The sequence below is a fragment of the Ochlerotatus camptorhynchus genome, unplaced genomic scaffold (genome assembly GCF_037179485.1).
Source record: "Ochlerotatus camptorhynchus isolate MF236.1 unplaced genomic scaffold, CSIRO-AGI_Acam_v1.1 ptg000099l, whole genome shotgun sequence".
Taxonomy (NCBI): Eukaryota; Metazoa; Arthropoda; class Insecta; order Diptera; family Culicidae; genus Ochlerotatus; species Ochlerotatus camptorhynchus.
This window is the reverse complement of record NW_027040589.1, coordinates 2,478,951-2,504,810: the sequence shown is the minus strand read 5'-3', so window position 1 is coordinate 2,504,810 and position 25,860 is coordinate 2,478,951. Positions and strand designations below refer to the sequence as shown.

General features: G+C 41.4%; 3 protein-coding genes across 3 annotated transcripts in view; 1 reads left to right on the top strand and 2 right to left on the bottom strand.

Moving 5' to 3' along the window:
- LOC135698958 (serine proteinase stubble) overlaps positions 1–25,860 on the bottom strand; it is a 667,696-nt gene that overhangs the window by 7,986 nt on the left and 633,850 nt on the right. Inside the window, exon 3 of the mRNA XM_065219118.1 lies at positions 9,223–9,363. Within this exon, the coding sequence (XP_065075190.1) occupies positions 9,223–9,363 (141 nt within the window). The remainder of the gene's footprint in view (positions 1–9,222; positions 9,364–25,860) is intronic.
- The window catches only part of LOC135698974 (uncharacterized), a 330,343-nt gene that overhangs the window by 300,250 nt on the left and 4,233 nt on the right, over positions 1–25,860 (top strand). The gene's annotated exons all lie outside the window — the stretch shown is intronic.
- LOC135698923 (ras-related protein Rab-5A-like) lies at positions 24,693–25,329 on the bottom strand. The gene has a single exon (XM_065219076.1). The coding sequence runs from the start codon at positions 25,305–25,307 to the stop codon at positions 24,693–24,695; it is 615 nt and encodes a 204-aa protein (XP_065075148.1). The 5' UTR covers positions 25,308–25,329.

Here is a 25,860-nt window from a genome sequence, read left to right as displayed (position 1 = left end):
TGCCATTGGATTCAGGTTAAATTGGGAACTACGCCGTTAGAGGCGCTTCACTTTTATGTTACTTATGACGGGCGCTATAATATATGGATCATATTTCCAACATAGAATATTTCGTGATCCTGACCATATAGAAAGTTACTGTCTTGAGCAAAGTTGTTCAAGTGACCAAGTCCTTTCGGATGGTGGCCATATAAGTTCAGAACTCTCTCACTACGCAGCGCTAGTGTGCATGTGCAATTCCTATATAAACTGTATCTCGAGAGCCTGGTCATATAGAAAGTTGCTGTTTTGAGCAAAGTTGTGCAGGTGATCAAGTTCCTTTCGGATGATGGTCATATTAGTTCAGAACACGCTCACTACGCGGCGCTAGTGTGCAAGTGAATTTCCTGTATAAGCTGTATCTCGAGAACCTGGCCATATAGAAGGTTACTGTCTTCAGCAAAGTTGTTCAGGTGACGAAGTCCTTTCGGATGGTGGCCATATTAGTTCATAACTCTCTCACTACGCAGCGCTAGTGTGCACATGAACATCCTTAATATGTTATGTCTCCAAAGCTTGTCCATATAAGATGTTGCTGTGCAATGTGAGAACAGGAACCGGAAAAGGGCTGACGTATAGAGGCCGGAAATCGATGTCAGATGCCATTTTGGAATCCAATATGGCGGCCATAGGTTCAAGAAAAAATGTCAAATACCCTACAATATGGATATTTTTGGAAAGAGGACGACGTGTAGAGGCCGGAAATTGATGCCAGATGCCATTTTGTAATCCAAGATGGAGACCATAGGTTCAAGAAAATCTGTCAAATACCCTACATTATGGATATTTTTGGAAGGAGACGACGTGTAGAGACCGGAAATCGTTGCCAAACGACATTTTGGGATCCAAGATGGTGGCCATTTTGTCAAGAAAAACTGTCAAATACTCTACAATATGAGTATTTCCGGAAAGGAAACGACGTGTAGAGGCCGGAAATCGATGCCAGATGCCATTTTGAAATTAAAGATGGCGGCCATTGGTTCAAGAAAAACTGTCAAATACCCTACAATGTGAAAATTTCCGAAAAGGGACAACGTGTAGAGGCCAGATATAGATTCCAGACGCTATTTTGGAATCCAATATGGCGGCAATATGTTTTCCATGGTCACCATAGCCGGTTGAACTCCAGACAAAACTAGAACCGCACTACCGTTCATACTGGTGACAACGCTCTGATGAGACAACGAAACCTTACCTCCAAGCTCCTCCCCTGATCCTATCCTTCGACAATGTACCTCTCTTACCTCGAGTAAGCCGCGAGTATTCGGCTCAACTCCTACTAGACATAGAATTAAGTGAATGTTGTTACAAACAAAGAACAATGAACTATCGGCTCCGTAAAGCTAACGCGATTGAGCCTTCCAAATAAACGAACTAGTTAACAAAAACATGTTTTCCATAAATAAGGCTTACCAAGAATATTGCGTATAATTTATTGTGTATAGCGTATCCCTGAGCAAGATCGCAACGTAACGTTGAAAATTCCTCAAAACAATAAAACGCTTTTAATTGTTTTGTTTTTTTTCTATCGTAAACTACATATTTATTCCTGCAACCCTCTACAGTGAATATGGATGATATTTTCATCCACCACCTGGTGCGGCAGAAATCGAGGTAAAACTAAATCAACTCTCCTAGGTCGAGAGTTTCAGCACATTGGACAGCAATGTTGAACGGAGTGCAAAAATTCAAGATTTTCCAAATGAAGTCGTGACCCTTCTCACGGAGTGGAAGAACGAGAGTGACTAGAATGCATAAAACATGACAGCGCTGGTTGTTTCTTTGTTATCGAAAGAGAAAATAAAATGTGGAATAAATCTGTAGTTTACTATAGAAAAAACAAAACAAATCAAAACGTTTTATTGTTTTGAGGAATTTTTCCACGTTACGTTGCGATCTTGCTCAATGATACGCTATACACAAAAAATTATACGCAATATGCTTGGTAAGCCTTATTTATGGACAACATGTTGCCGCCATATTGGATTCCAAAATAGCGTCTGGAATGTATATCTGGCCTCTACACGTCGTCCCTTTTTGGAAATTCCCACATTGTAGGATATTTGACAGTTTTTCTTAAAACTGATGGCCGCCATCTTCGCCATCATCCGGCCTCTACACGTCATCCCCTATCCAGAAATACCAATATTGTAGGGTATTTGACAGTTTTTATTGAATCGATGGCCGCCATCTTGAATTTCAAAATGGCATCTGGCATCGATTTTTGACCTCTACACGTCGTTTCCTTTCCGGGAATACTCATATTGTAGAGTATTTTACAGTTTTTATTGATAAGATGGCCACCATCTTGGATTACAAAATGGCATCTGACATCGATTTCCGGTCTCTACATGTCATCTCCTATCCGAAAATACCCATATTGTTGGGTATTTGACAGTTTTTCTTGACCCGATGGTCGCCATCTTAGATTCCAAAATGGCGTCTGGCATCGATTTCTGGCCTCTAACACGTCGTTCCCTTTCTGGAAATACCCGTATTATAGGGTATTTGACAGTTTTTCTTGACCCGATGGCCGCCATATTGGATTCCAAAATGACGTCTGGCATCGATTTCCGGCCTCTACACGTCGTCCTCTTTCCAAAAATATCCATATTGTAGGGTATTTGACAGTTTTTCTTGAACCTATGGCCGCCATATTGGATTCCAAAATTTCATCTGACATCGATTTCCGGCCTCTACACGTCATCCCTTTTCCGGTTCCTGTTCTCACATTGCACAGCAACATCTTATATGGACAAGCTTTGGAGACACATATTAAGGATGTTCATGTGCACACTAGCGCTGCGTAGTGTGAGAGTTCTGAAATAATATGACCATCATCCGAAAGGACTTAGTCACCTGCACAACTTTGCTCAAGACAGTAACCTTCTATATGGTCAGGTTCTCGAGATACAGCTTATACAGGAAATTCACTTGCACACTAGCGCCGCGTAGTGAGCGTGTTCTGAACTAATATGACCATCATCCAAATGGAACTTGATCACCTGCACAACTTTGCTCAAAACAGCAACTTTCTATATGGCCAGGCTCTCGAGATACAGTTTATATAGGAATTGCACATGCACACTAGCGCTGCGTAGTGAGAGAGTTCTGAACTTATATGGCCACCATCCAAAAGGACTTGGTCACTTGAACAACTTTGCTGAAGACAGTAACTTTCTATATGGTCAGGATCACGAAATATTCTATGTTGGAAATATGATCCATATACAGTCAAGATTCCTATAGTACGGATTCGTTCTTGCCGGATTCCTATAGTGCGTTCGATCCGGCATTAACGAATACACGTAGCATATGGGATTTGACCTAATTGGGGCCAAACACTGATTGTAGGGTAATTTGAAGAGATAACTTCCTGGTGTTTTCTGAACAGTTATTAAACAGAATATTTGCCAACTTTTGGGAACATTTAGCATCCGGAAAGTCACAAGTCTGGTCCTGTGGAAGACCCGGAACATCCGTAAAAGTGGTCAATTCATGAAACTAATCCTAGAGCTCCGCGGTTTTTTCGAAACCGCTCATAGACGTTTTATCAGAATGAATTCGGAGTTGTGACCTGAATATGAACCCAGAGGACCACGGGATGGTCCACCGGAAGATCCGGAACATCCGTAAAAGTGGTCAATTCATGAATCTGATCCTAGAGCTCCGCGGTTTTTTCGAAACCACTCCTAGACATCTTATCAGAATGAATTCGGAGTTGTGACTGGAATATGGACACTGGAGACCACGGGATGGTCCACCGGAAGATCCGGAACATCCGTAAAAGTGGTCAATTCATGCAATTTATCCTAGAGCTCCGTGGTTTTTTCGAAACCTCTCTTAGACGTGTTATCAGAATGAATTTGAAGTTGTGACCAGAATATAGACTCTACGGACTACGGGATGGTCCACCGAAAGATCTGGAACATCCGTAAAAGTGGTCAATTCATGCAACTGATCCTAGAGCTCCGTGATTTTTTCGAAACCTCTCGAAGACGTCTTATCAGAATGAATTTGGAGTTGTAACCAGAATACAGACTCTGAGGACTACATGATGGTCCTCCGAAAGATTCGGAACATCCGTAAAAGTGGTCAATTTATGAAACAGATTCTAGAGCTCCGCGGTTTATTGAAAGCACTCATAGACGTTTTATTACAATTAATTAAGATTTGTGACCAAAAAATGGACGCTAGGGACTACGGGATGGTTCACTAAAAGATCCGGAACGTCCGTAAAAGTGGTCAATTCATGAAACTAATCCTAGAACTTCTCGGTTTTTGCGAAACAACTTATAGACATCTTATCAGAATGAATTCGGCGTTGTGACCTGAATATGGCCTCTGTGGACCATGGGATGGTTAACCGGAAGATCCGGAACATCCGTAAAAGTGATTAATTCATGAAATTGATCCCAGAACTCCGCGGTTTTTTCGAAACAACTTATAGACATCTCATCAGAATGAATTCGGAGTTGTGACCTGAATATGGATACTGGGGACCACGGGATGATTCACTGGAAAATCCGGAACATCTGTTAAAGTTGTCAATTCATGAAACCGATCCTAGAACTCCGTGGTTTTGTCGAAACCACTTATAGGCGTCTTATCAGAATGAATTCAGAGTTTTGAATGGAATATGGACTCTGGGGACTATGCTATGGTCTTCCGGAAGATCCGGAACATCCGTAAAAGTGGTTAATTCACGAAACAGATTCTAGAGCTCCGCGCTTAATTCGAACCCACTCATAGACTGGTCCATAATTGAAATTGATCCTAGAGCTCCACGGTTTTTTCGAAACCACTCATAGACATCTTATCAATATGAATTAGGAGTTGTGACCCGAAAATGGATGCTGGGGGTCACGGGATGGCTTACTAAAAGATCCGGAACATCCGAAAAGTGATCGATTCATGAAACCGATCCTAGAACTCCGTGGTGTATTTGAAACCAGTTATAAACATCGTATCAGAATGAAATCGGAGTTGTGTTTGGAATATGGACTCTGGAGACTACAGGATGGTCCTTTGGAAGATCCTGAACATCCGTAAAAGTGGTCAATGCTTGAAAATGTCCTAGAGCTCTGCGGTTTTTTCTTTTCGAAACCCTTAATTCAGAGTTGTGACCAGTAAATGGACGTAAAGTATACCATAGTACAATCTGTTAAATATGTTTACTATTTCAATTGCTAAAAAAATATCAAATTCTCCAAAAAGTGCACAATCCAATGGTCTCTTCAATATTTAGATGGTTATGAGTAGTATGGGTTCCCTTCACCTTTCTAAGTAGATGATTGATAAACTTTACATCCGATCCCTTGAAATTGGATCAGTTTCATGAATTGAACACTTTTACGGATGTTCCAGATCTTCCGGTGAACCAATCCGTGTTTTCTACGATTAATATTCCGGTCACAACTCATAACATTCTAATAGGACGTCTTTAAGAGATTTCGAAAAAACCGCGGAGCTCTTGGATAAGTTTCATGGATTTACCACTTTTAAGGATGTTCCGAATCTGCCGGAGGACCATAACGTGGTCCCCAGGGTTCATATTACAGTCACAACTCCAAATTCATTCTAAATAGTCGTCAATGAGAGGTTTCGAAAAATCTGCTGAGCTCTAGGATCAGATTCATGAATTAACCACTTTAACGGATGTTCCGGATCTTCCGGTGGACCATCCCGTGGTATCCAGTGTCCATATTCCAGTCACAACTCCGAATTCATTCTGATAAGATGTCTAGGAGTGGTTTCGAAAAAACCGCGGAGCTCTAGGACCAGATTCATAAATCGACCACTTTTACGGATGTTCCGGATCTTCCGGTGGACCATCCCGTGGTCTCCAGTGTCCATATTCCAGTCACAACTTCGAATTCATTCTGATAAGATGTCTAGGAGTGGTTTCGAAAAAACCGCGGAGCTCTAGGACCAGATTCATGAATTGACCACTTTTACGGATGTTCCGGATCTTCTGGTGGACCATCCCGTGGTCTCCAGTGTCCATATTCCAGTCTCAACTTCGAATTCATTCTGATAAGATGTCTAGGAGTGGTTTCGAAAAAACCGCGGAGCTCTAGGACCAGATTCATGAATTGACCACTTTTACGGATGTTCCGGATCTTCCGGTGGACCATCCCGTGGTCTCCAGTGTCCATATTCCAGTCACAACTTCGAATTCATTCTGATAAGATGTCTAGGAGTGGTTTCGAAAAAACCGCGGAGCTCTAGGATCAGATTTATGAATTGACCACTTTTACGGATGTTCCGGATCTTCCGGTGGACCATCCCGTGGTCTCCAGTGTCCATATTCCACTCACAATTTCGAATTCATTCTGATAAGACGTCTAGGAGGGATTTCGAAAAACCTGCTGAGCTCTAGGACCAGATTCATGAATTGACCACTTTTACGGATGTTCCGGATCTTCCGGTGGACCATCCCGTGGTCTCCAGTATCCATATTCCAGTCACAATTTCGAATTCATTCTGATAAGTTGTCTAGGAGTGGTTTCGAAAAAACCGCGGAGCTCTAGGATCAGATTCATGAATTGACCACTTTTACGGATGTTCCGGATCTTCCGGTGGACCATCCCGTGGTCCTCTGGGTTCATATTCAGGTCACAACTCCGAATTCATTCTGATAAGACGTCTATGAGCGGTTTTGAAGAAACCGCGGAGCTCTAGGATTAGTTTCATAAATTGACCACTTTTACGGATGTTCCGGGTCTTCCGGAGGATCAGGCTCTTGACGTTCCGGATGCTAAATGTTCCCAAAAGGTGGCAAATATTCTGTTTAATAACTTTTCAGAAGACACCAGGAAGTTATCTCTTCAAATTACCCTACAATAAGAGTTTGTCCCCAATTAGCTCTAATCCCATATGCTACGTGTATTCGTTAATGCCGGTTCCTATAGTGCGGTCCCTATTAACCGTACTATAGGAATCTTGACTGTATTATAGCGCCCGTCATAAGTAACATAAAAGTGAAGCGCCTCTAGCGGCGTAGTTCCCAATTTAACCTGAATCCAATGGCACAGGCTTGTTGGTCTAACCCAGTACAGCAACTTTGTCGAAGACAGTATAGCTTTATGTATTGAAACAAATGAGATAATCCACTACAGCCCCCATTAGTGAAAATCCCATAAGCTGTGGGTATCCTTATTCGCGGATAGCCCGGCAATAAGGATCCGGCAATAAGGGATACCGGCAATAAGGAATCCGGCAATAAGGATTCCTGACTGTAGATAGAGATTAAAGAGTAAGAAGCCAGTTGTCTCCTCTTCCTCCTAGGTGATTTATATATGTGGGTACACTTTGTGAAAACCAAAAATGGAACATGTAACGACATTATGTATTTTCAATACATTCAATAATTTTATCACCAATCAATCAGAAACATCTCCAGCAGTGCATCTGACTGATTTTCAAAAAGAAACTATTAAAAAAATGGTAAATGTCAATCATTGTCTAAAAGCGTCGAAATAACTATCAAATCCACCAATTACGTACATGCATATGCTGCTTCCCCAACACAGTCATCAGAGAGTCGTTAGTAGACGAAACAAGTCGAAGTGGCATTCGCCTCCGATCTTCGAGCGTGTGCAAATAGGGAGAATGCAATTGCGTAACATTTTGCACACTCATCGCCACATTCAAAATCACACGTCCCCAACGACCACACAAAATGCTCTCGAGAGTTGTAATCTTGTAACCAAACTTGGAAGCAGGGGTGCAAGTGGTTTTGATCGATTCTCTTCATCGACTTTCTGTTTCATTAATAGCTCGACGGCAAATACATTCATTGATACGTTTGTGGTTCTGGATGATAGAAGAGCATAGCAGAAATAGTGCGAAATAGGTTAGTGAAGCCATGGTCATCAAAAGAGGAAATCGATGACTTTCACCCCTCTGTTTCTAAGTCAGTCATCGTCTTAGCAATAAAAACTAGCATCGCACCGCTTTTGGTTCTTGCGTTACACTTGCTGGTTGCAATTCTGCTGTTGGACATTTTCGAATGACCACCAAAAAACATGAAATTACACTATTTTCTAGGGATGCCTAAAAGTCCAATTATTCGATTAACGACTATTCGTAAAGATTTTTCCAGCTATTCGATTAAATTATTATCGAATTTTCAATTATTTGAGCGCGCAACCGACATCCCTTCTTATTTCTTCTCGTTTGATTTAGCGCAGTAGAGAAAATAAATAAAAGTACTAATTTATCTGAACAGCAATAGAGAAGAACCATGACGTAAAACAGGATCATAAATTCACCAAAAAAGTGTTAAGCGTCTTTCTGCTAAAGGTTAAGATTTACCAACTTGTTGAAAGAAGGAGGTTAACGAGAAAAACTAAAAAGGGTAGGAGCTTTAGCTGGGTGGTGGGTGATATTATGCAGCCTTACAACCTGTCGCAGACACCAGTTCAACCCCTGTCCAGCAGCAGGCGGGCCGAGAATCTTGCGAGTGCCCAATCATCGAACCGAAGAATATGGGATTGTCCGGTCCGATTTGCTGATCCCACTGCCTACACGTTATCATCTTCCAAAAGCTTAAAGCCTGTACTACCATCGGCCCTTTTCAGGGCCACCAAGATTTTCCAAAAGAGTTAAATTTCTGAACATGTCCTACCTAAAATTCATATCAAAATGTTCTTTTCAGGGTTAGTCATACTAAAGAGTATAAACAGAGAGAACCCCGCTCAAATTCCTATTCCTACACAAAATACAAGCTCCTGCTACAGTTAACAAATAGCATTTATTATATAAGATCACGTTTCCTACGTCACCATTGCGTACAACCCCATAGGGCTGTCCCTTGTAGTTTTTACGGTGTTCCCTGCTCAAAATTTTCCCCAGAATTTTCCATTGAGTGTGCCTAAAAGCAACCTAACATCATCTTCTGTCGAACTGTGGTGCGAGCTTAACGAGAAATTCGTTTATTTAGCCGTGGTAAACCAAAGAGAAAGTCGATGCAAAGAATCGATCAACGAGGATAGGCCCTTTTCAAAATATCATCATTAAATTTAAAACAACAAAAATGTAAGCCCTTGTCAAAAGTTGGTCGTGAAATGATGAAAAATATTTATATTTATCTCATTCTATCAAACCATCCTTCGATCTATCCTACTCTGAAATTCTTATCCGTGCGGCTGATTTTGCACCGGCTACTGCATCTGTTACCTTTTGCACCTGCCTTCACTGTCGTCCCAAACCCGGAGTCGATCAGGGTCGGCGTCTTCCGTCCTCCTCCGCCGCCTCCTCCTCCTCCACCTCCATCTTCCGCTTGGCAAACTGCAATCACGAGCATCGTCACGATCAACGCTACGGAGAAAAAACAAGACAGAAAATGAACAAAAATAAGCACACCGGAGGATTAGGTAATCCACTTAACACCTGAGAAACCAGGTTCACGCGTTCGAAAATTTAGGCCATCACCACCGCTGTCGCCGTCCGAATGCAACCCACAAAGCACACATTTTAAGAGGAAGTGGGAGAGGTAGACGGAGTTAACGCCACTAAGTATGTTGCACCCCCTGCTGGATCTCTCTAGGCCTAGGCCGCAGCCCAGTGATTGAAAAATCGCCGATTATCTAATCGATCGGACGTGCAACGGCGCAAACGGTGGTGGCGTCCATCCGTTCGAGGCATGTTTTGACGTTCGCTCGCTCTCTTGCACGCAATGGCCATTCATTCATGCACAGTTCCATTCAACATCGTCGCCCCTTGGACCCCCCCATCGGTGTGTCTCGGGGGCTGGTTTGTCAAAATACATTAAGACCTTGTCCAAACCATCGTACGCCCCTGAAGCACGTGGACGTCAAGACAAACACGCGGAAATGCTCCACGACGTTGTTGCTGCACGGGGTTGACTAAACGGAACTTGTTACTTGATACGTGGAGACGAGGGGTGGACGCCCCGCACGAAGAAATGCCTTGTACGAACCGACGTTTAGCTACGACGACCAGGCCGATGGCAGCAAAGCGATGTATTGCGACGGCAATAACCAAAACAAACAACCGATAGGGTTGTAGAGCAAAAAGCGACAACGACGCTGGCTGGCTGGTTTTACACGCCGATCGCAAATAGATAGACTGTAAATGGCGTGAAATTGCTGTGTGCATATCTCACGCTAAGACCCTTGCGGCATTGTTGCTTACAAATGCTTACCGTCCAGACAGACAGCCAGCGCGGGGCGGAAGCAAATGATAGAAACGTTCAATGATGGCTTGGAAAAAAAATAATAAAAGCCGATCAATTGATCCGCGGATCAAAGGCCTCTGCTGGTTTGGCTTTAGATTGCGATGCGATGTATACACCCTTTTTGTCTGGGAGCGATAATTTTTGCTAGATATCGGGAAGTGGTTAGGTATTGGCAAGCCGCAGTGAAAGTGACTTATGGATTGACAGATTTGCGCAACACACGTCCCACGTCGTCACGTGTTTGTGTTAAGCGCCAGTTGGAGATCCGCTTCAAAGAATGGCAATCATTTTGTGATTTTGGTCCCGTCGAGATTAATCTGGGCGTGAATAGGTGTTAGGTCATGAGTGCGACGACAATAGCTGTTCCGGATGTTTAGTATTATTCGTACGATGATTCACAAATGAAGATTGGATTTCTTTACGTAGACGTTTGGAGATTCGAAACAAATAATGTACAAACAAAAATGCCCGCAAGACAAACGCTGTAGACAATCACTTCAATAAAGCTAAAGCTAAAGTGTCCGAAGCACGACCGCATTATTGACTTTGCATCCAAGGGGTAATCAACTCTGCACACTGTGCCGAAACACATCACGGTACTATAACTGATGTAAGAACTCAGCACTCACCAACTACCTACTCGGAGATCAAACATACAGCACCCGGTCGACTCAGGCGACAAGAGCAAACTCCGGAACACCCAGGGTCGGCTAGCTACCGGGTAATCAGAGGGTTTCGCGATACAAAAAAACGAAGAACTTTCACTTTTCTTTAAAGGCGTTTATTTGCCACTTTCTGTGTTGTGTGCGTGTTGTTCTGTGTTCATAATTTCGTGTAATATGTGTCGTGTAGCCTAATCGTTGTTTACTGTACCGGTACATACCTCTGCTGCCGTTGATGGTGAATCGGGATGGCCGACACAGTGACTCCTGTCCTACTGTGCGGCCGGAACTCTCGCCAGATTGGCGAAGCGAGCGGATGAAAGGCCAGCGGGCGTTGCTGGACGGTGGGATGGCAGGCGTCGTCCTTCGTTGGCACGATCGGCCGACCGTGGCAAGGCCACCTTGGTCAAGCCGAGAAGGGAAAACTCCTTTGCGATTATGGCCTACGTTTGGCCAGATAGTATTGTTTCGGCTCGGAAACTGTTTCCAATATTTCTCGAGCCGGCCGTGTGCTGACGGATGACCTGAACGTTAAATTTCCCTAGCGCACACTAGCTGTTGCTAGGGGGGGGGTCCTGGTTCACGTTCAAAAACAGCAACCTCTTCTTCTTCTTTTTCTTGTTCGCATTTCAAGCTTATTACTTAGCGCATATTAGCTTATTGCCTGCTCTCAACTTAGTGTTCTTCTAATGCACTTCCACAGTTATTAATTGAGAGCTTTCGATGCCAATACCAATGCATGAATTTATATATTGTGTGGCAAGCACAATGATACTCTATGTCCAGGGAAATCGAGAAAATTTCCAACCCGAAAGATTCCCTCGACCGGACAGGGAATCGAACCCGCCGCCTCTGGCTTGGTAATACCGTGCCTTTACTGACTAGGCTATGAGGCCACAGCAACCACTGTCATCCAGTTATGCAACTAACGTGATTGCAACAGTGGCTTGTCCTTTCCGGCAGTGACAATATCGGTAATCACGGTTTACATGGGTCAATTCCACAGGCACGGTGCCAAGTTACATAGCGTCATACAAATCATCCTCCTCGGATGATCGTTCTTCATAGCCACCCTGTTTAAGTAATCAGGATTCGTTCAATAAATATTATGATACCCTATTGTGAAGTCTTTGACAGATAGGTTATTTTTGACCTTGTAAGTTGCGGGTAAACCTGCAGCCTATAGCTGGCCCGATTTATCCCGGCGGGGGCGGCCTGGAGCAAGGGTACTTCTCCAAAAGACGTTCGGATTTAGGTGAAACAAAACAACAAAAAGAACATGCAATTTTCGACGTCTACTTATTTTGTCTAACCTGACCTTCCCTTTTCCTCCTCGCTATCATCGGTGCCTCGATGGGGTCCTTCTATGGCAGCGGCAGCGGTTTCTGTTCACGATCTGTGCGGAGCGTCTTTTCTCCTTCACTTTTGGCCTTTTTCGGAACCCCCCGGCGACGTTGGTGAAGAATCACAGGATTACCTACTCGCCGTAGGCAATCCCGGTAGACACCGCATTGTTTCTGCCCAGGCGGACTCACCTCTGGGAATGCCTGCTTCGTCCTGCTTGACGATTAACTGCGGTGGCGAGACTAGCTCTATTGGCTGAGCCACCGCAGTAAGGACGGCGGTTGTTTAACGGATCCTTAATGGTTCGCCGGGAAAGCGAAAGACTCCTTCACGCTTAGCTTCCCAGTGGCGGCTATCCAACACCCTTCACTATGCCCAGTTCACAATTCACTTTTCGGGGGAACTCCACTATCACACACCCGACGATGCTGGAGATGATACACTAGACTGATGCAAATTTTGACATTTTCGCTCCACAGTGCTCAAACGGTTCCAAATTGGGTCCTGATTAGTCTCCCAAAATTTAAACTCATTTGAAAAGAAACTGACTTGGCACAAACCATTTGAAGTTTATATGGAAATTACTATGGGAAATCCAAACTTTTTGTTCATTGTCTTCTTACCTTTTTCCATATTGCACTGTTCAAAAATTCAAAAGCTATACTTATGGAAAATTTTCTAAGCTTCAACTTAGCAGAATATAGTTGTTGAGCCAAACGTCAAATAAAATAGTTATTAATTGTTTAAGAGATTGATAATCTTATGGCATGATCAAGCAGCTGTTTTGTGAGCAACACTGTATCTTGCAGTGTGACATAGTAGCCATGATTTTTGTGCTCTATTCCAAGCGCCAGAAACACCAATGTTGCCTGCTGAACAGTTGATTGAGCATAATCTTAAGACATTAGTGGCTTGAATTATTAATAACTTTTGATGCTAACATTATATTGAAAAGTGGTTCAGGACAAAGTTGTAGTTGAGAAAATTTTCTACGAGCTCAGTTATCATTTTTTAAAGCAGAGCTATATGGTAAATTGTTAGATGGATATGAACAAAACATTTGGTTTTCCCATAGTAATTTCCATATAAACTTCAAATGGTTTGTGCCAAGTCAGTTTCTTTTCAAATGAGTTCAAATTTTGGGAGACTAATCAGGACCCAATTTGGAACCGTTTGAGCACTGTGGAGCGAAAATGTCAAAATTTGCATCAGTCTAATGATACACCCAGCTGACGCACGCCACGAAAACCGCAATTTCACTCTTTTACCGGAAAATCAACGGACCGGGCAAAAACGCGTCGTGCTCCTTTAGTGGATTGTAACTCTCTCTCTCTTTCTACTGACAATCACGGACAATAACAAAATCGCCATCATTCTCCTACAACCGCGCTCGACCGTTATGCTGATTTATGTTTTCGCCTTATTTTGCAGCGGGAGGATAAACGGGACCTAACTTCATTTCAAACGCGAAACAATTTAAAACAATCATTTTTCCCTACATTCTAGAACACCTAACAGAACTATTTGAATAAAATTAAAGACAATAACTACGATTAAAAATATATATTACAAAAACAGTGGTGAGCGTGCGTCCAAAATAAAAACAAATCATGACAGACAAGACACACGCTCATGGCAAACACGTTAAAGGGGTGGTTAATAATTGTCACCCTTGACGAGGGTTACAACTTCCATCGTTGATATCTTACAAATAACAATTCCATTATTCAAATTACCATGACCAGTAGATGGAGGATTGTCGATTGTGTTATTACTTTGCTTGATTTAATGATTGTTAGCTAGAAATTAGCGAAGGAAGTCAAAAGTGACAGTTACGTTACGTCGATGTATACCTGAATACATTTCAACAACCTAAACTCGATCCTCAACCCCTTCGAACCCTTTCCTTGGCATACAACAGAATCACATTCGACACCTCGAAGTTGTTCACCTCGAGCACAGAGAACAGACATCCAAGCTTAAACAAATTGTTTGGAAAATTATGTGTAATAATTCAAATTAAAATACGCTAGAAACACTACCCTAATAAAAATGTTATGGTTAATTTGCTTAACGACGTGTTCAAGGTATCATCCAAACCATTTGTGGAATAGTTCAATGATTTGGATTATCGTTCGTTTATGGTAATTTTTTATTAGGGTAGCGCCGCCATACGGAATGTTGCGACTCGAGTTATCACTTTTTGGGATTAATGAGTAAACTGAACTAAAATTTGGGTTGATCTTGTTGACCGTTTTTCGAAATGAACTCTCAAATCAGTTCAAAACAAACAAGACAAAACAACGGAAATAAATCGATTTTTAGCGGAACCATTATTTTCGAATAAAAAACTAAACTACACTTCCTACTCTAAGTTTCCTGTAGATCTACAACCGTTATTCGTTCCAATTTTAACTGGGCATAGTAGTCAGGAGCAAAACTGACTTTTCTTAAGTTCACTGGCAGCGTATCTTCAAATGATTCAGTGAGGGTGTGAACTCCAACTAGCGCTGATTTAAATTCAGAAAAATGTGGTAAGATTTTAACACTGCTTGCCCTGCATCCGTTCTTCCAGGAATTCGAAAAGCCTCCGGGGGAAGTGGTCGGAGCATAACCTTTTCGTTGCAAGCGCTTGGAGTTCACGTGAGAAGAAAATCTCCTGTAGTTCGGGCAATTCAGGATCCTTAGGAAAATTGTGAAAATATTTTCGCTTGGTAACACCTTGTCTATTTGCGCACCAATAAAACTCACACTGTTTTGATCGGTTTTTAACAAACAATGTTTTGCTCACAACAATTTTAACATCATGTTAAATTGACGTCTGCCGGTCATCGACGTCGATGGGCAGCGACACTAGCGCCACCACGATATTGCTAGTTTCAAATGTCTAAATTTCTTACACACTTTAGGATTTTGACATGGATGCCTGTTCCCTGTGCCTCGAGGAAATCGATAAACTTTTTTTTTCAAAATCCCCGCTAATCTTTATGTAGTTGTCCTCCGCTTGCAGCCGATTGATTTGTTCCGCCTCCATCTCGCAGTTGTTATCGTTGTAGTACTGCTCCATAATCAATGCCACGGATAAAGAACCACATCCAGCTTGTAGAAATCCATCCGACGGAGTAAAGCTAAGGAATCAGCATGCACCAGCGCTACAATCAGTCTTCTTGGAACAGAATTGGTTTGGTTTGCTTATTCTGGTGAAATTTCCGTGCTGTAGCAGTGATTTTAAACTTCTTTTGGCATAGCTTTCGGCACAGCGAAAACTATCGGCACAGATTGAGCTGATTACCCCTTGCGTTGGACCCATCATGGGAGAATCAACTCTACACACTGTGCGGAAACACAGTACACTGTTCGGCACGTTAAGGCACACGCCAATAGATAGAGCTGGAATTAGGGCATAACAACTTTTGTAAACAATGACTTCTCTTGATGATTTATCGGAAGCCATGGCTCCCCTGGCAAATCGACATCACCATCGAGTAGAGGAAGACTTCTCCTACCTTGAATTCCAACAAATCAACGAGAGAACTCATTGTTTACAAAGGCTGTTACGCCCTAATTCCAGCTCTATCTAGATATAGTGAAACGGCAAAACTGTTGAGCGTTGCAGATTTTCTAATCGATTTACCCGTTGCTAAGGATTGTTTATTCCAAATGAAAATATTCGTTAATACTGGTGCAACAGTGATCAATCCAAGAATTTTAAAAGTTGATTGAGATTTACCAAGTTTGGTACCGTTTTCAAAATGAAAGAGGCATGGGATGAGGTAAGTATTGTCAAAAGTGCTGCTCGATTGAAAAACTATTAAATATAATATACAAACTCAACTTTTAGGCGTACTTTTGGAAACAGTTGGAGGCTGGAGTATCCACATCAAGCATATCAATTCTTACCCAACAAACAATTCACAGTCACAAATAAGCATACACATTGAATAAATGCTGTATAACAGTGTACCATGCTGAATAAAACAAGATGTCGAATTATGTGCTGAAAAAAGCTCATTGAGATCGATAGATGCGCCTTTATTCCGCCGTTTGCTCTGATATGAATAATTTACTTATTAAAAGCTTTATAAACGTTGACTGTCTTCCTGATTCAGAACCAGAAGTTTGATCTAATAACAAACTGAATAAGTGTAATGTTCACATACATTGTCGCTTTAATTCGACTGTTTTCAATTGCTTTAATAAATGCTTTAGTAGACGTCTTATAAATGTTTTCTAGCTCCATTATTAGATTTCATTGCATTGCTTAACAATATTGCTGTATAAAGGTGAATACAGTCAGCAAAATAGCTCTTATACCACTATGCGTCCATGTTTTAGTTGAATGCTTTGTAAATGCTTTATAAACCACCTATTAGATTCATTATTCCACAACACTGCCCAAAAACAATTCAGAGTCACAAATAAGCATATAGATTGAATAAATGCTTTATAACAGTGTACAATGCTGAATAAAACGGGTTGTCAAATTATGTGCTCAGAAAACCTCATTGAGATCGATGATGCGCCTTTATTTCGCTGATTGCTCTGATAATATACGTAATAAAATCTATACAAACGATGACTGTCTTCCTGATTCAACATCAGAAGTTTGATCTAATAACACACTGAAGAAGTGTAATTTGCACATACATTGACGCTTTAATCCGACTGTTTCAATTGATTTAATAACATGCTTTATTATACGTCTAATAATTGTTTTCTAGCTCCATTACTAGATTCCATTGCATTGCTTAACAACAATTGCTGAATAAAGGTGAATACAGTCAGCATAATAGCTCTTATACCACTATGCGTCCATGTTTTAATTGCATGCTTTATAAATGCTTTATAAATGCTTTACAAACGGCGTATTATTCCACAACAGTGCTTCAGGCTAACAACAAAATGAAATTGGTAGCATAGTGGTTACCGTTTCCGCTTTCCAAGTAGAAGGTCGCGAGTTCAATCCCAACCTCAACCCTTTTTTTATTTATGTTCTACTCCTAATTAATTTAAATCATAATCATAAATCGTATCACTTACGACAACCAATTCATAGATCTATAGAAAAGAATAGCATCCTTTCCATCGAAATTAGAGATGGAGAGGTAACGTTGGTCAAATGTTAAATAACTATGAATGAATTAATAATTCTCACATCTCCTTCAATTAGTTAGAGTTACGACTGGAAGTGCTGATAGGTTTTCAGATTCAAGCTTTTATTGCTTATTTAGCTGCTCATATGATGTATTCTAGGATAGCTCAGATGGCAAGGCAAGCGGCTGGTGATCGGAAGGTCATGGTTCGAATCCCACGACATGTGTGTGTATGTGTATGTATGAAAAATAAATTCGACAGAAATAATGACTAACGAGAGAACACAACCCTGCTCCGTGCCGTTCTTATTTTCGGATTAATTATCCCGTAGTTGAATAATCGTTTAATAAAGGTATAATGATGTCATAATTAAACATTATTTCACATGATAATCAAGCGTCTATATACACCTCTATACCATCGCTGTTTAAGGAAGTACAGATGTTTAATAAACGCTGAATAATCAAAAATTTGATCGAATAAGCTCTGTTTACAACTCTTGTGAGTCGAATAAAAGCTTCTCGACATACCTTATTCAACCAAATATTTCGATTTTGTGGTTGAATAAATTCTCCAGATTTGTGTGAACAAAGCCTGAACAGAAGTTATTATTAAAAATAGTACAAGTATTATTAAGCATGCAGTGGAATAAAATCGTCAAGAAGTCGTTTCTTCAATAGGCAATTGTTTGTTGGGTAGTTCAGTCTCGAGAGAATAATACCCCTGAACAATTCGTTTTACCGATTTAATCAAGCCAACCGTGCGAGACAGTATTCAGAGAGCTAAGATCTATGACGACCATGAACCACACTGCCGTTAATTTCACGATGAAGGAAATAGAACAGAGTATGTAGTGGGTGCAAATGAAATTATTCATTTACACTGTAATAAAATAGCGCTGAAGATTCCAAGTCTGCTTAGACAGCAATCTAGAGCTCGTTCAGCTCCAACTTTTGAACTACCAAATGATGACGATATCCGAAGATCAATTTAACGGCAAAACACACGGGATTTACTCGAATATGCTGGATGTGCGGTAAAAGATATTGACTTTACTAACAGTGTAATAATTCGAAGTTCTAAATATACACCGAATTTCAATTTGTTGATCTTAATAATGACAACGATGTTTGTAGCAACAGCTTGAACGAGCGTAGGTATTCTTTACATTGAATCAAGGGGTTGGCCACTCCGCACAGTGTGCCAAAAACAAGCTTGGGCACACCTGGGCACAGTCATCGGCACTGTTTGACACCCACGGTTGCAATTTTCCTGATTTTTAAAGCTACTGGCAGGGGTTGAAACAGTCGACGTTTTTTACCACTCTCGCTTCGTTGTCGTGCGTGACAGTTTGTTTGTATTCGTACACTCATGCTCTACCGTCGTCTCAACAACACAAACGTTAGAATAACATTCGAGCAAATAGAAAATTATCAAATAACTATCATATGACATGTGTGATTTCGTTCTAATTCCTCAATATGGTGTAAATTAAACCATTTCAGATCAGAAATAATATTATTAAGACATCATTGCTGCTATTTTTAGAATTCACACAAGCACAACATCAGCAGTTCTTATTATGAGAAAAACTAAAATGCATACATTCGTGACGGTCTTCGGTGACAGTGTCGTATGACAGAGTCTGTCATATGACATTTTAGTTTGCTACTGTACTATGATATCTTGTGAATCACCACCAAAACTCGCAATGGACCTAGGGGCAAGACAGCTTTTGATCATGAGTTAAAACCGAGTTAATTTTGCGTAACTATGAGTAGCTCAAGTTACTCTAAATGCAAAACAAGAAGACTCAGCAACCAGCTCAGCAACCATGTTTTTTGTGCTTATTCCCCAGTAGTCAAATATCATCTAACTGCGTTTCATACCGGATCATATTTCTGAAGTTTTGTGATTGTTCGTCCTCCGAAATGTACTGTACATCATTGATCGATTCTTATCGATTAATTCGACAGTGGGCATGCATAAGGGCGTTAATAGTAATTTGTTAATAGCTCGCTAGGATTAACATTTCTTGGTGCGTTTGTTGTTTGTTTCGGTAGCCAAAAACAACCTGTTACAGCACTGTATTGGACAAATGTCAGAAAATTGCTTCCTAGTTGCAACAATTTAAAGAGAAAATCGATGAAGAGAATCGATCATCGCTAATAGGCTCTTATCGAAGACAACAAATCAAGAAGACTGGCAACTTTGCCAGAATCCAAGCGACAGATACAGTAGCTTTGCGCTTGAGTGAAGGTGGAAGGAACGCATAGAAAAATGAGCAAATACACAAACGCTTCGTCTGAGGATGTAATCTTTGCTATCAAATTCGTTCGAAGCATTTACCTTTGAGCGGCAGATGACGCGATTGTACCTATCTCATAGCGTTCGTATGAGAAAATGGAAGAGTTGCCAGTCTTCTTGATTTGTTGTCTTCGCTCTTATGCATGCTCACTGTCGAATTGTTCCATTCCATTTTCAGATTATAAATCTTGCATCACTTTTAAAATATAGCAATCCACCTTGTTCGATTATCTATGTTTCTACGAACATAGTCTGTTTAAAAAAAAATAATATTAAGCATTTTGGAGGATAAGAACAGCTGATCATGTTTTTGAAGCCGAGTTATTAACGAAAGACAGTCGATGACGAGAATCGATCAATCTAGATTGGTCTATTTGAAAGGTGACGCGAAAAATAAGTATTCAAGTCGCAACCTAAGAGTACTTACTGGAAGACATTTTGCTTGGCTGGCCCTCGACTGAAATAACCACGGCTGTCACAATATTTATATGATTTGTACTGGAAATTAAATGCAGCAGTTTAATGCAGTTGCAGTTAGAAATTATCAAGCACAATATTCCTCATAAGTGCACCATGGTTCGACGACAAACACCATTGTTTAGAGAAGGTTTTTTAGTTAGGAATTTCCAGTTACCGATGCTTACAAATTTCAAATTCATGCATTTGGCAGGCTTATTTTTAACGCAGACATTTTGGGATGAAATATTATTTATTATTGTTTTCCCATGTTACTAACAACAGTTTTTGTTTGATATTAATTGTAACCAAACTGTTACAAAAAAATTCATAATTATTTTTAAATCGACACCATATGATCGCGTATTCAGACTCTTTATACAACAGTAGTGGTAAAACCCACATGGCCGACGACACCGACATGCTTAACGGTCGATTGCAGACTAAAACGTGAATAATCACAGTGAAATGGTGACACGGAGACACAGGTGGTGCGATGCTTAGCCGACACTTTCTTCTTAACGGTTCTGTCAATAACAGACATAGTCAGAAGAAAGCACATGATCATATCAGGACCAGTTCCAAACTGCTATACCAGTCGACCACCAAACTGTTATCTTCCTTTAATCGACGGTACACTATAAGCAACCTTGCTGATAGGATAGGAACAGTATCATCCACCATATTTCCGGAATCGGTTCCGGAACCTAATCACAAGTGTTCGTTGGAGATTTTGTAGGTTGGATTGAAGGTCAACCGAGTCACTCAAGACAAACACAGGCAAAACACGATATATCATTAAATGATAACTGTATGAACACTTGAAACTAAATTTCAGCACACAAATTTACAAATCTAAAGCAAAGCATATTTAATTTGCTGACGAAAAATACGGAGCAAAAGAACAACACGTCAGTTTTCAAGCGTGGTCTACTGCGATCTCTGAAAGGGAACGTGAAAGAGTATACTAAAATAGAAAGTTTTTCCTCCGACTGTTTCATCTTAGTATTCTTCTTTGGTATTACCTCGCCAATCGATAATTTTCATTGCAGAAGTTTGAAAATTGCAAGGGGTAAGTCATTCGATTGTTGTAAATAAAATGGAAGCTCTGCTAGACAACTGTCATTTAAGTTGTTGACAACATTACGTGCTGTTTGACTGTATATTCAGGAACATACTCTAATAGAATATACCAGAGGAACTCAGACCAGCAGTTCACTTATAGATCTAAATAAGAAACGTAGGTCTAGAGTGGGCTCAAGAGAAAGAGACAGTTAATCAGACCCCATCAGTACCCTTAATTCAAATGATGCTGCAACTCACACAAAACAAACTACAGAAGTCTATTAATCATCCTTTATAGTCACCCTAATAAAAATTGTATGGTTAATTTGCTTAACGACGTGTTCTGGGTATCATCCAAACCATTTGTGGAATAGTTCAATGATTTGGGTTATCGTTCGTTTATGGTTATTTTTTATCAGGGCAGTCTCCAACAATGTTCCCTACCGGTCCCAACTCTTTCCGACCGCTGATAGACCGTTGCTTTCACATCACGAAAGGCTAGGTTTCTAGTCTGTCTTTGAGGGCATTATAAAACCCTAAAACACAGGACTTTTGTTATCCTATGAACACAAAACACCAAAATTTAGACAACCTCAATCCGATTTATTCTTGCGATTTCAAAACCAAAACATTCAAGATGTCAAAAATGTGAGACTCTGGGGACAGGTTAACGAAGTGGACAAACGTAGTTGGGGAAAATACGAGAGGAATTCGGAAGTATCACCGGAGAACAATAAAGAACGCATGCGATCTCGATTACAAGTTTATCAATGTTCAGAAAAAAAAGTAAACAGTGTGTTTTTCTCTAATAGAGGCTCGCACGTTAGAGAGGCGCACCAGTGCTGCCAATGTGAGGGTAGACCGTCGCTCCATTCTAACAAGAAAAACCGGGTTGCCGTGATGGATATTTTAAAGGGTGATACGGTCAAAATTTGGTCAATATCAACTTGACGTATTTCTTTCAATTTTGCATTTAAAAAACCTGAACACCCCTCATTTTGAAGGTGTGTGTGTGAAGAATGTTGCTTCTATTTTGATTTTAGAATTCACTCTTCAGTTGTCAAAATGCCGTCCAAGCAAGAAGAGCAGCGTATCAAAATTTTGCTCGCGCATCGCGAAAATCCGAGCTACTCGCACGCAAAGTTGGCAAAATCGCTAAAAGTTGCCAAATCAACCGTTACAAATGTAATTAAAGTGTTTGGGGAACGTTTGTCGACAGCCAGGAAGTCTGGATCGGGGGGAAATCGAAAACCGGAAGCCGCTGAGACGACAAAGAGAGTTGCCGGTAGTTTCAAGCGAAACCCTAACCTCTCTCTCCGAGATGCCGCAAATAAGCTGGGTGTATCGTCTACAACCGTGCATCGAGCCAAAAAACGAGCCGGACTATCGACTTACAAGAAGGTAGTGACTCCAAATCGCGATGATAAACAAAATACGACGGCCAAAGCGCGATCCCGGAGGCTGTACACGACGATGCTGACGAAGTTTGACTGCGTGGTAATGGACGACGAAACCTACGTCAAAGCCGACTACAAGCAGCTTCCGGGACAGGAGTTTTATACGGCAAAAGGAAGGGGAAAGGTAGCAGATGTTTTCAAGCACATGAAACTGTCAAAGTTCGCAAAGAAATATCTGGTTTGGCAAGCCATCTGTACCTGTGGCTTGAAAAGCAGCATTTTCATAGCTTCCGGGACTGTCAACCAAGAAATTTACGTGAAAGAGTGTTTGAATAAACGTCTGCTGCCTTTCCTGAAGAAACACGGTTGTTCCGTACTGTTTTGGCCGGATTTGGCATCTTGCCATTACGGTAAAAAGGCCATGGAGTGGTACGCCGCCAACAACGTGCAGGTGGTTCCCAAGGACAAGAACCCTCCCAACACGCCAGAGCTCCGCCCAATTGAGAAATACTGGGCTATTGTCAAGCGGAACCTAAAGAAGACCAAAAACTGCTAAGGGCGAGCAGCAGTTCAAGGCAAACTGGCTTTCTGCGGCGAAGAAGGTGGACAAGGTGGCTGTACAAAATCTGATGGCAGGGGTCAAGCGTAAGGCCCAGCAATTCGGATTTGGAAAAGCGGAAGCCTAACTGAATATTTTTCCTGAATTTTATACTAATTGAACTTGAAAAAGAAATTTAATATGATTTTTTAAATAAACGATTTCACCGATTTACACGCGTTTTCCCTTGACCAAATTTTGACCGTATCACCCTTTACAATCAATCGCAGCTTGCTATATGACCGGCACACTTGCGGCACACTGACAAAAAAGATGACTCAAGATTGGTGCGCGGCGTGACCTACCCCTTGGAAAATTGTCAATTTCGAACGTTGAAGAAAACTGTTTGTTTATTTCAGAGATTCTGATGACGTCTCAAACAAAAATGACAGTCGCGGAGTAGCAAGCCATGATCGCACTAAAGCTTCATGTTGATATTAGTACAGCATTTTCTCCCAACTCTGAAAATCGTTAACTTCACGTACGAAATAACAACACACTTTGGTTGAATATATTTTTAATATTCATCATTTCAATTTGACAAGGATAGTATCAAAAAAAGGATCTTAAATAGAGAGTATTTAGGCTGTGATTTTCGAGAAGGTGTTTGTCAAAATTGAATCCTGGTCGGTTAGAAATAAGTTTGTTACAATAGCAGGTGTATTTGAAAAATTTCCATCTGTCTAATTTAAGTGAAAATTAGCGGCGCCGGTGGTGTAGTGGTAAGCGTGATTACCTCTCACCCCAGCAGGCATGGGTTCAATCCCAGTCGGCGCCGCCGGGATGTTCTGAGGCATAACATCTCTGATCACGCCTTCCTTCGGATGGGAAGTAAAGCCGTTGGTCCCCGGTTCATGAGTTGATGGATCGATAGGTAGGGTCCAGGTGTGGGAACTGCCTCCCTGGCGTCGGTAGCATTGGTGCTCAGCACGGAAAACAAGATCGACGGAAAACAAATCAAAGGAAAAAAAAAAAAAAAGTGAAAATTGCCCAAATGGAACACAGGCCTTAATTAAAGTTCCCCTATGCTTCTGACGGGACTTCTTTTGACAATGGGGCTTGATCCGAGAATCAAAGTGATTCTCTGTCACTGGTGACGGGACACTCCGTGCAAATGAAATGCAGTCAGGTTCCCAACAAACAATTTTAGCTGCAGACTAGCTTATGCAGGCAAAAATTAGCTGTATAAGCCAATTTTTAGCTGTATAAGCTAATCTGCAGCTGAAATTGTTAGTTGGGTTGTTATCTATCGAATAGAGTAAATAAGTATTCTGCATCACACTACTAACCGTACAATGTACTCAATTGGTGAATGTTTTGGCTACGCTCCTATTTTGGATTTATTTAATGTTTTAATTTTAAATGCCGAGAATCTCATTACAGCACGAAAACTGTAATATGTATAAGAATGTTTCTGCTATTTAACTAAAACTGATAGCCGTAGCCTCAGACAGCATATAAATAGTATAAAGAATATAAACGCGATCAACCCTTTAAGATTCTGCACTGGGAAACTAACACAAATCTCAGCAGCACGTCATCCATCCCCCGTAAGTCCTCGTGCCACCAAGTCGAATGTTCGGCTTCTCTATCGAGTCATCGTATTTCCTCGTCCCCAACTCTTCTGCCACCGCATGGAACACTGCCTCCACATTTTCCGCCGTCCGAGCCGATGCTTCAAAAAACATAAATCCTTCGCTCGCGGCATACTGTTCGGCCTCCTCCCGTCCAACCTTCCGGTACCGTTTCTTATCCAGCTTATTGCCAACAAACGCAACCACCATTCCTTCCTCCTGTGATCTCCGCACTTCTTCGATCCACACATTTTTGGCCTGCTCGAACGACTCCCGGCTCAGGATGTCGTACAAAACGATTGCCGCCCGAGCCCCCCTCAGGTACATGGGCGTAATTGCACGAAATCGCTCATTCCCGGCCGTGTCCCAAATGTCCAACTTGATTGCCGCTCCATTGCTGGTGATAAAAAGCTTCTCGAAATTTGCCACCGAGGCAGTGGCAATCTTTTTTTCACTTTGATGCAGACCACTGAACCGCATCGCAAGGGTCGTCTTACCGACGGATGCATCACCCAGCATGACCATCTTGAAGCGGCCAACGGAGGGCGGTGGCAGGACAGCCGCCATTCGACGGTTAGAAGTTGATTCCACACGCACGCCTTTCAATGGTTAAGTTCGAACTGTTGCGCCAGTCAGTCGAAATCGAAATTTAGCACCAACTTAAACAGGTTTTTTTTTATTATTTTGAGGACTGAGGAGAAGACATCTTTCACGAGGCTTAGTAGTTCGTTTCGCTTGTGTAAGTGGAAAGCGAAATACTTCAGGGAATCCCCGAAAGATTGAACGCAAAACAAAAACTATTCACATTCGACCTTCTCCGGCTTGCATGAAACTGTGCTTAGTAATGGAAACTTGACCAATTTAGATGGTCAAGTTTTGAACCCACCACAGCATTCGCGAGAAATCGACGGCTAAAGCTATTGTTTACAAATGCAATTACGCCCATTTGAAATGTTGGCACTGAAATGTGAAATACTGTGGTAGCCACAGCACAGTTCTGTCAAAACCTCAGCATCTTCATTGATCCATTCCAACCACCGGCCACCAGTGGCGCTATTGTCGTAGCGGTGATAAAAATGTAAAACATCTGTCAAACGTGACTCATACAAGAATTTTCGGT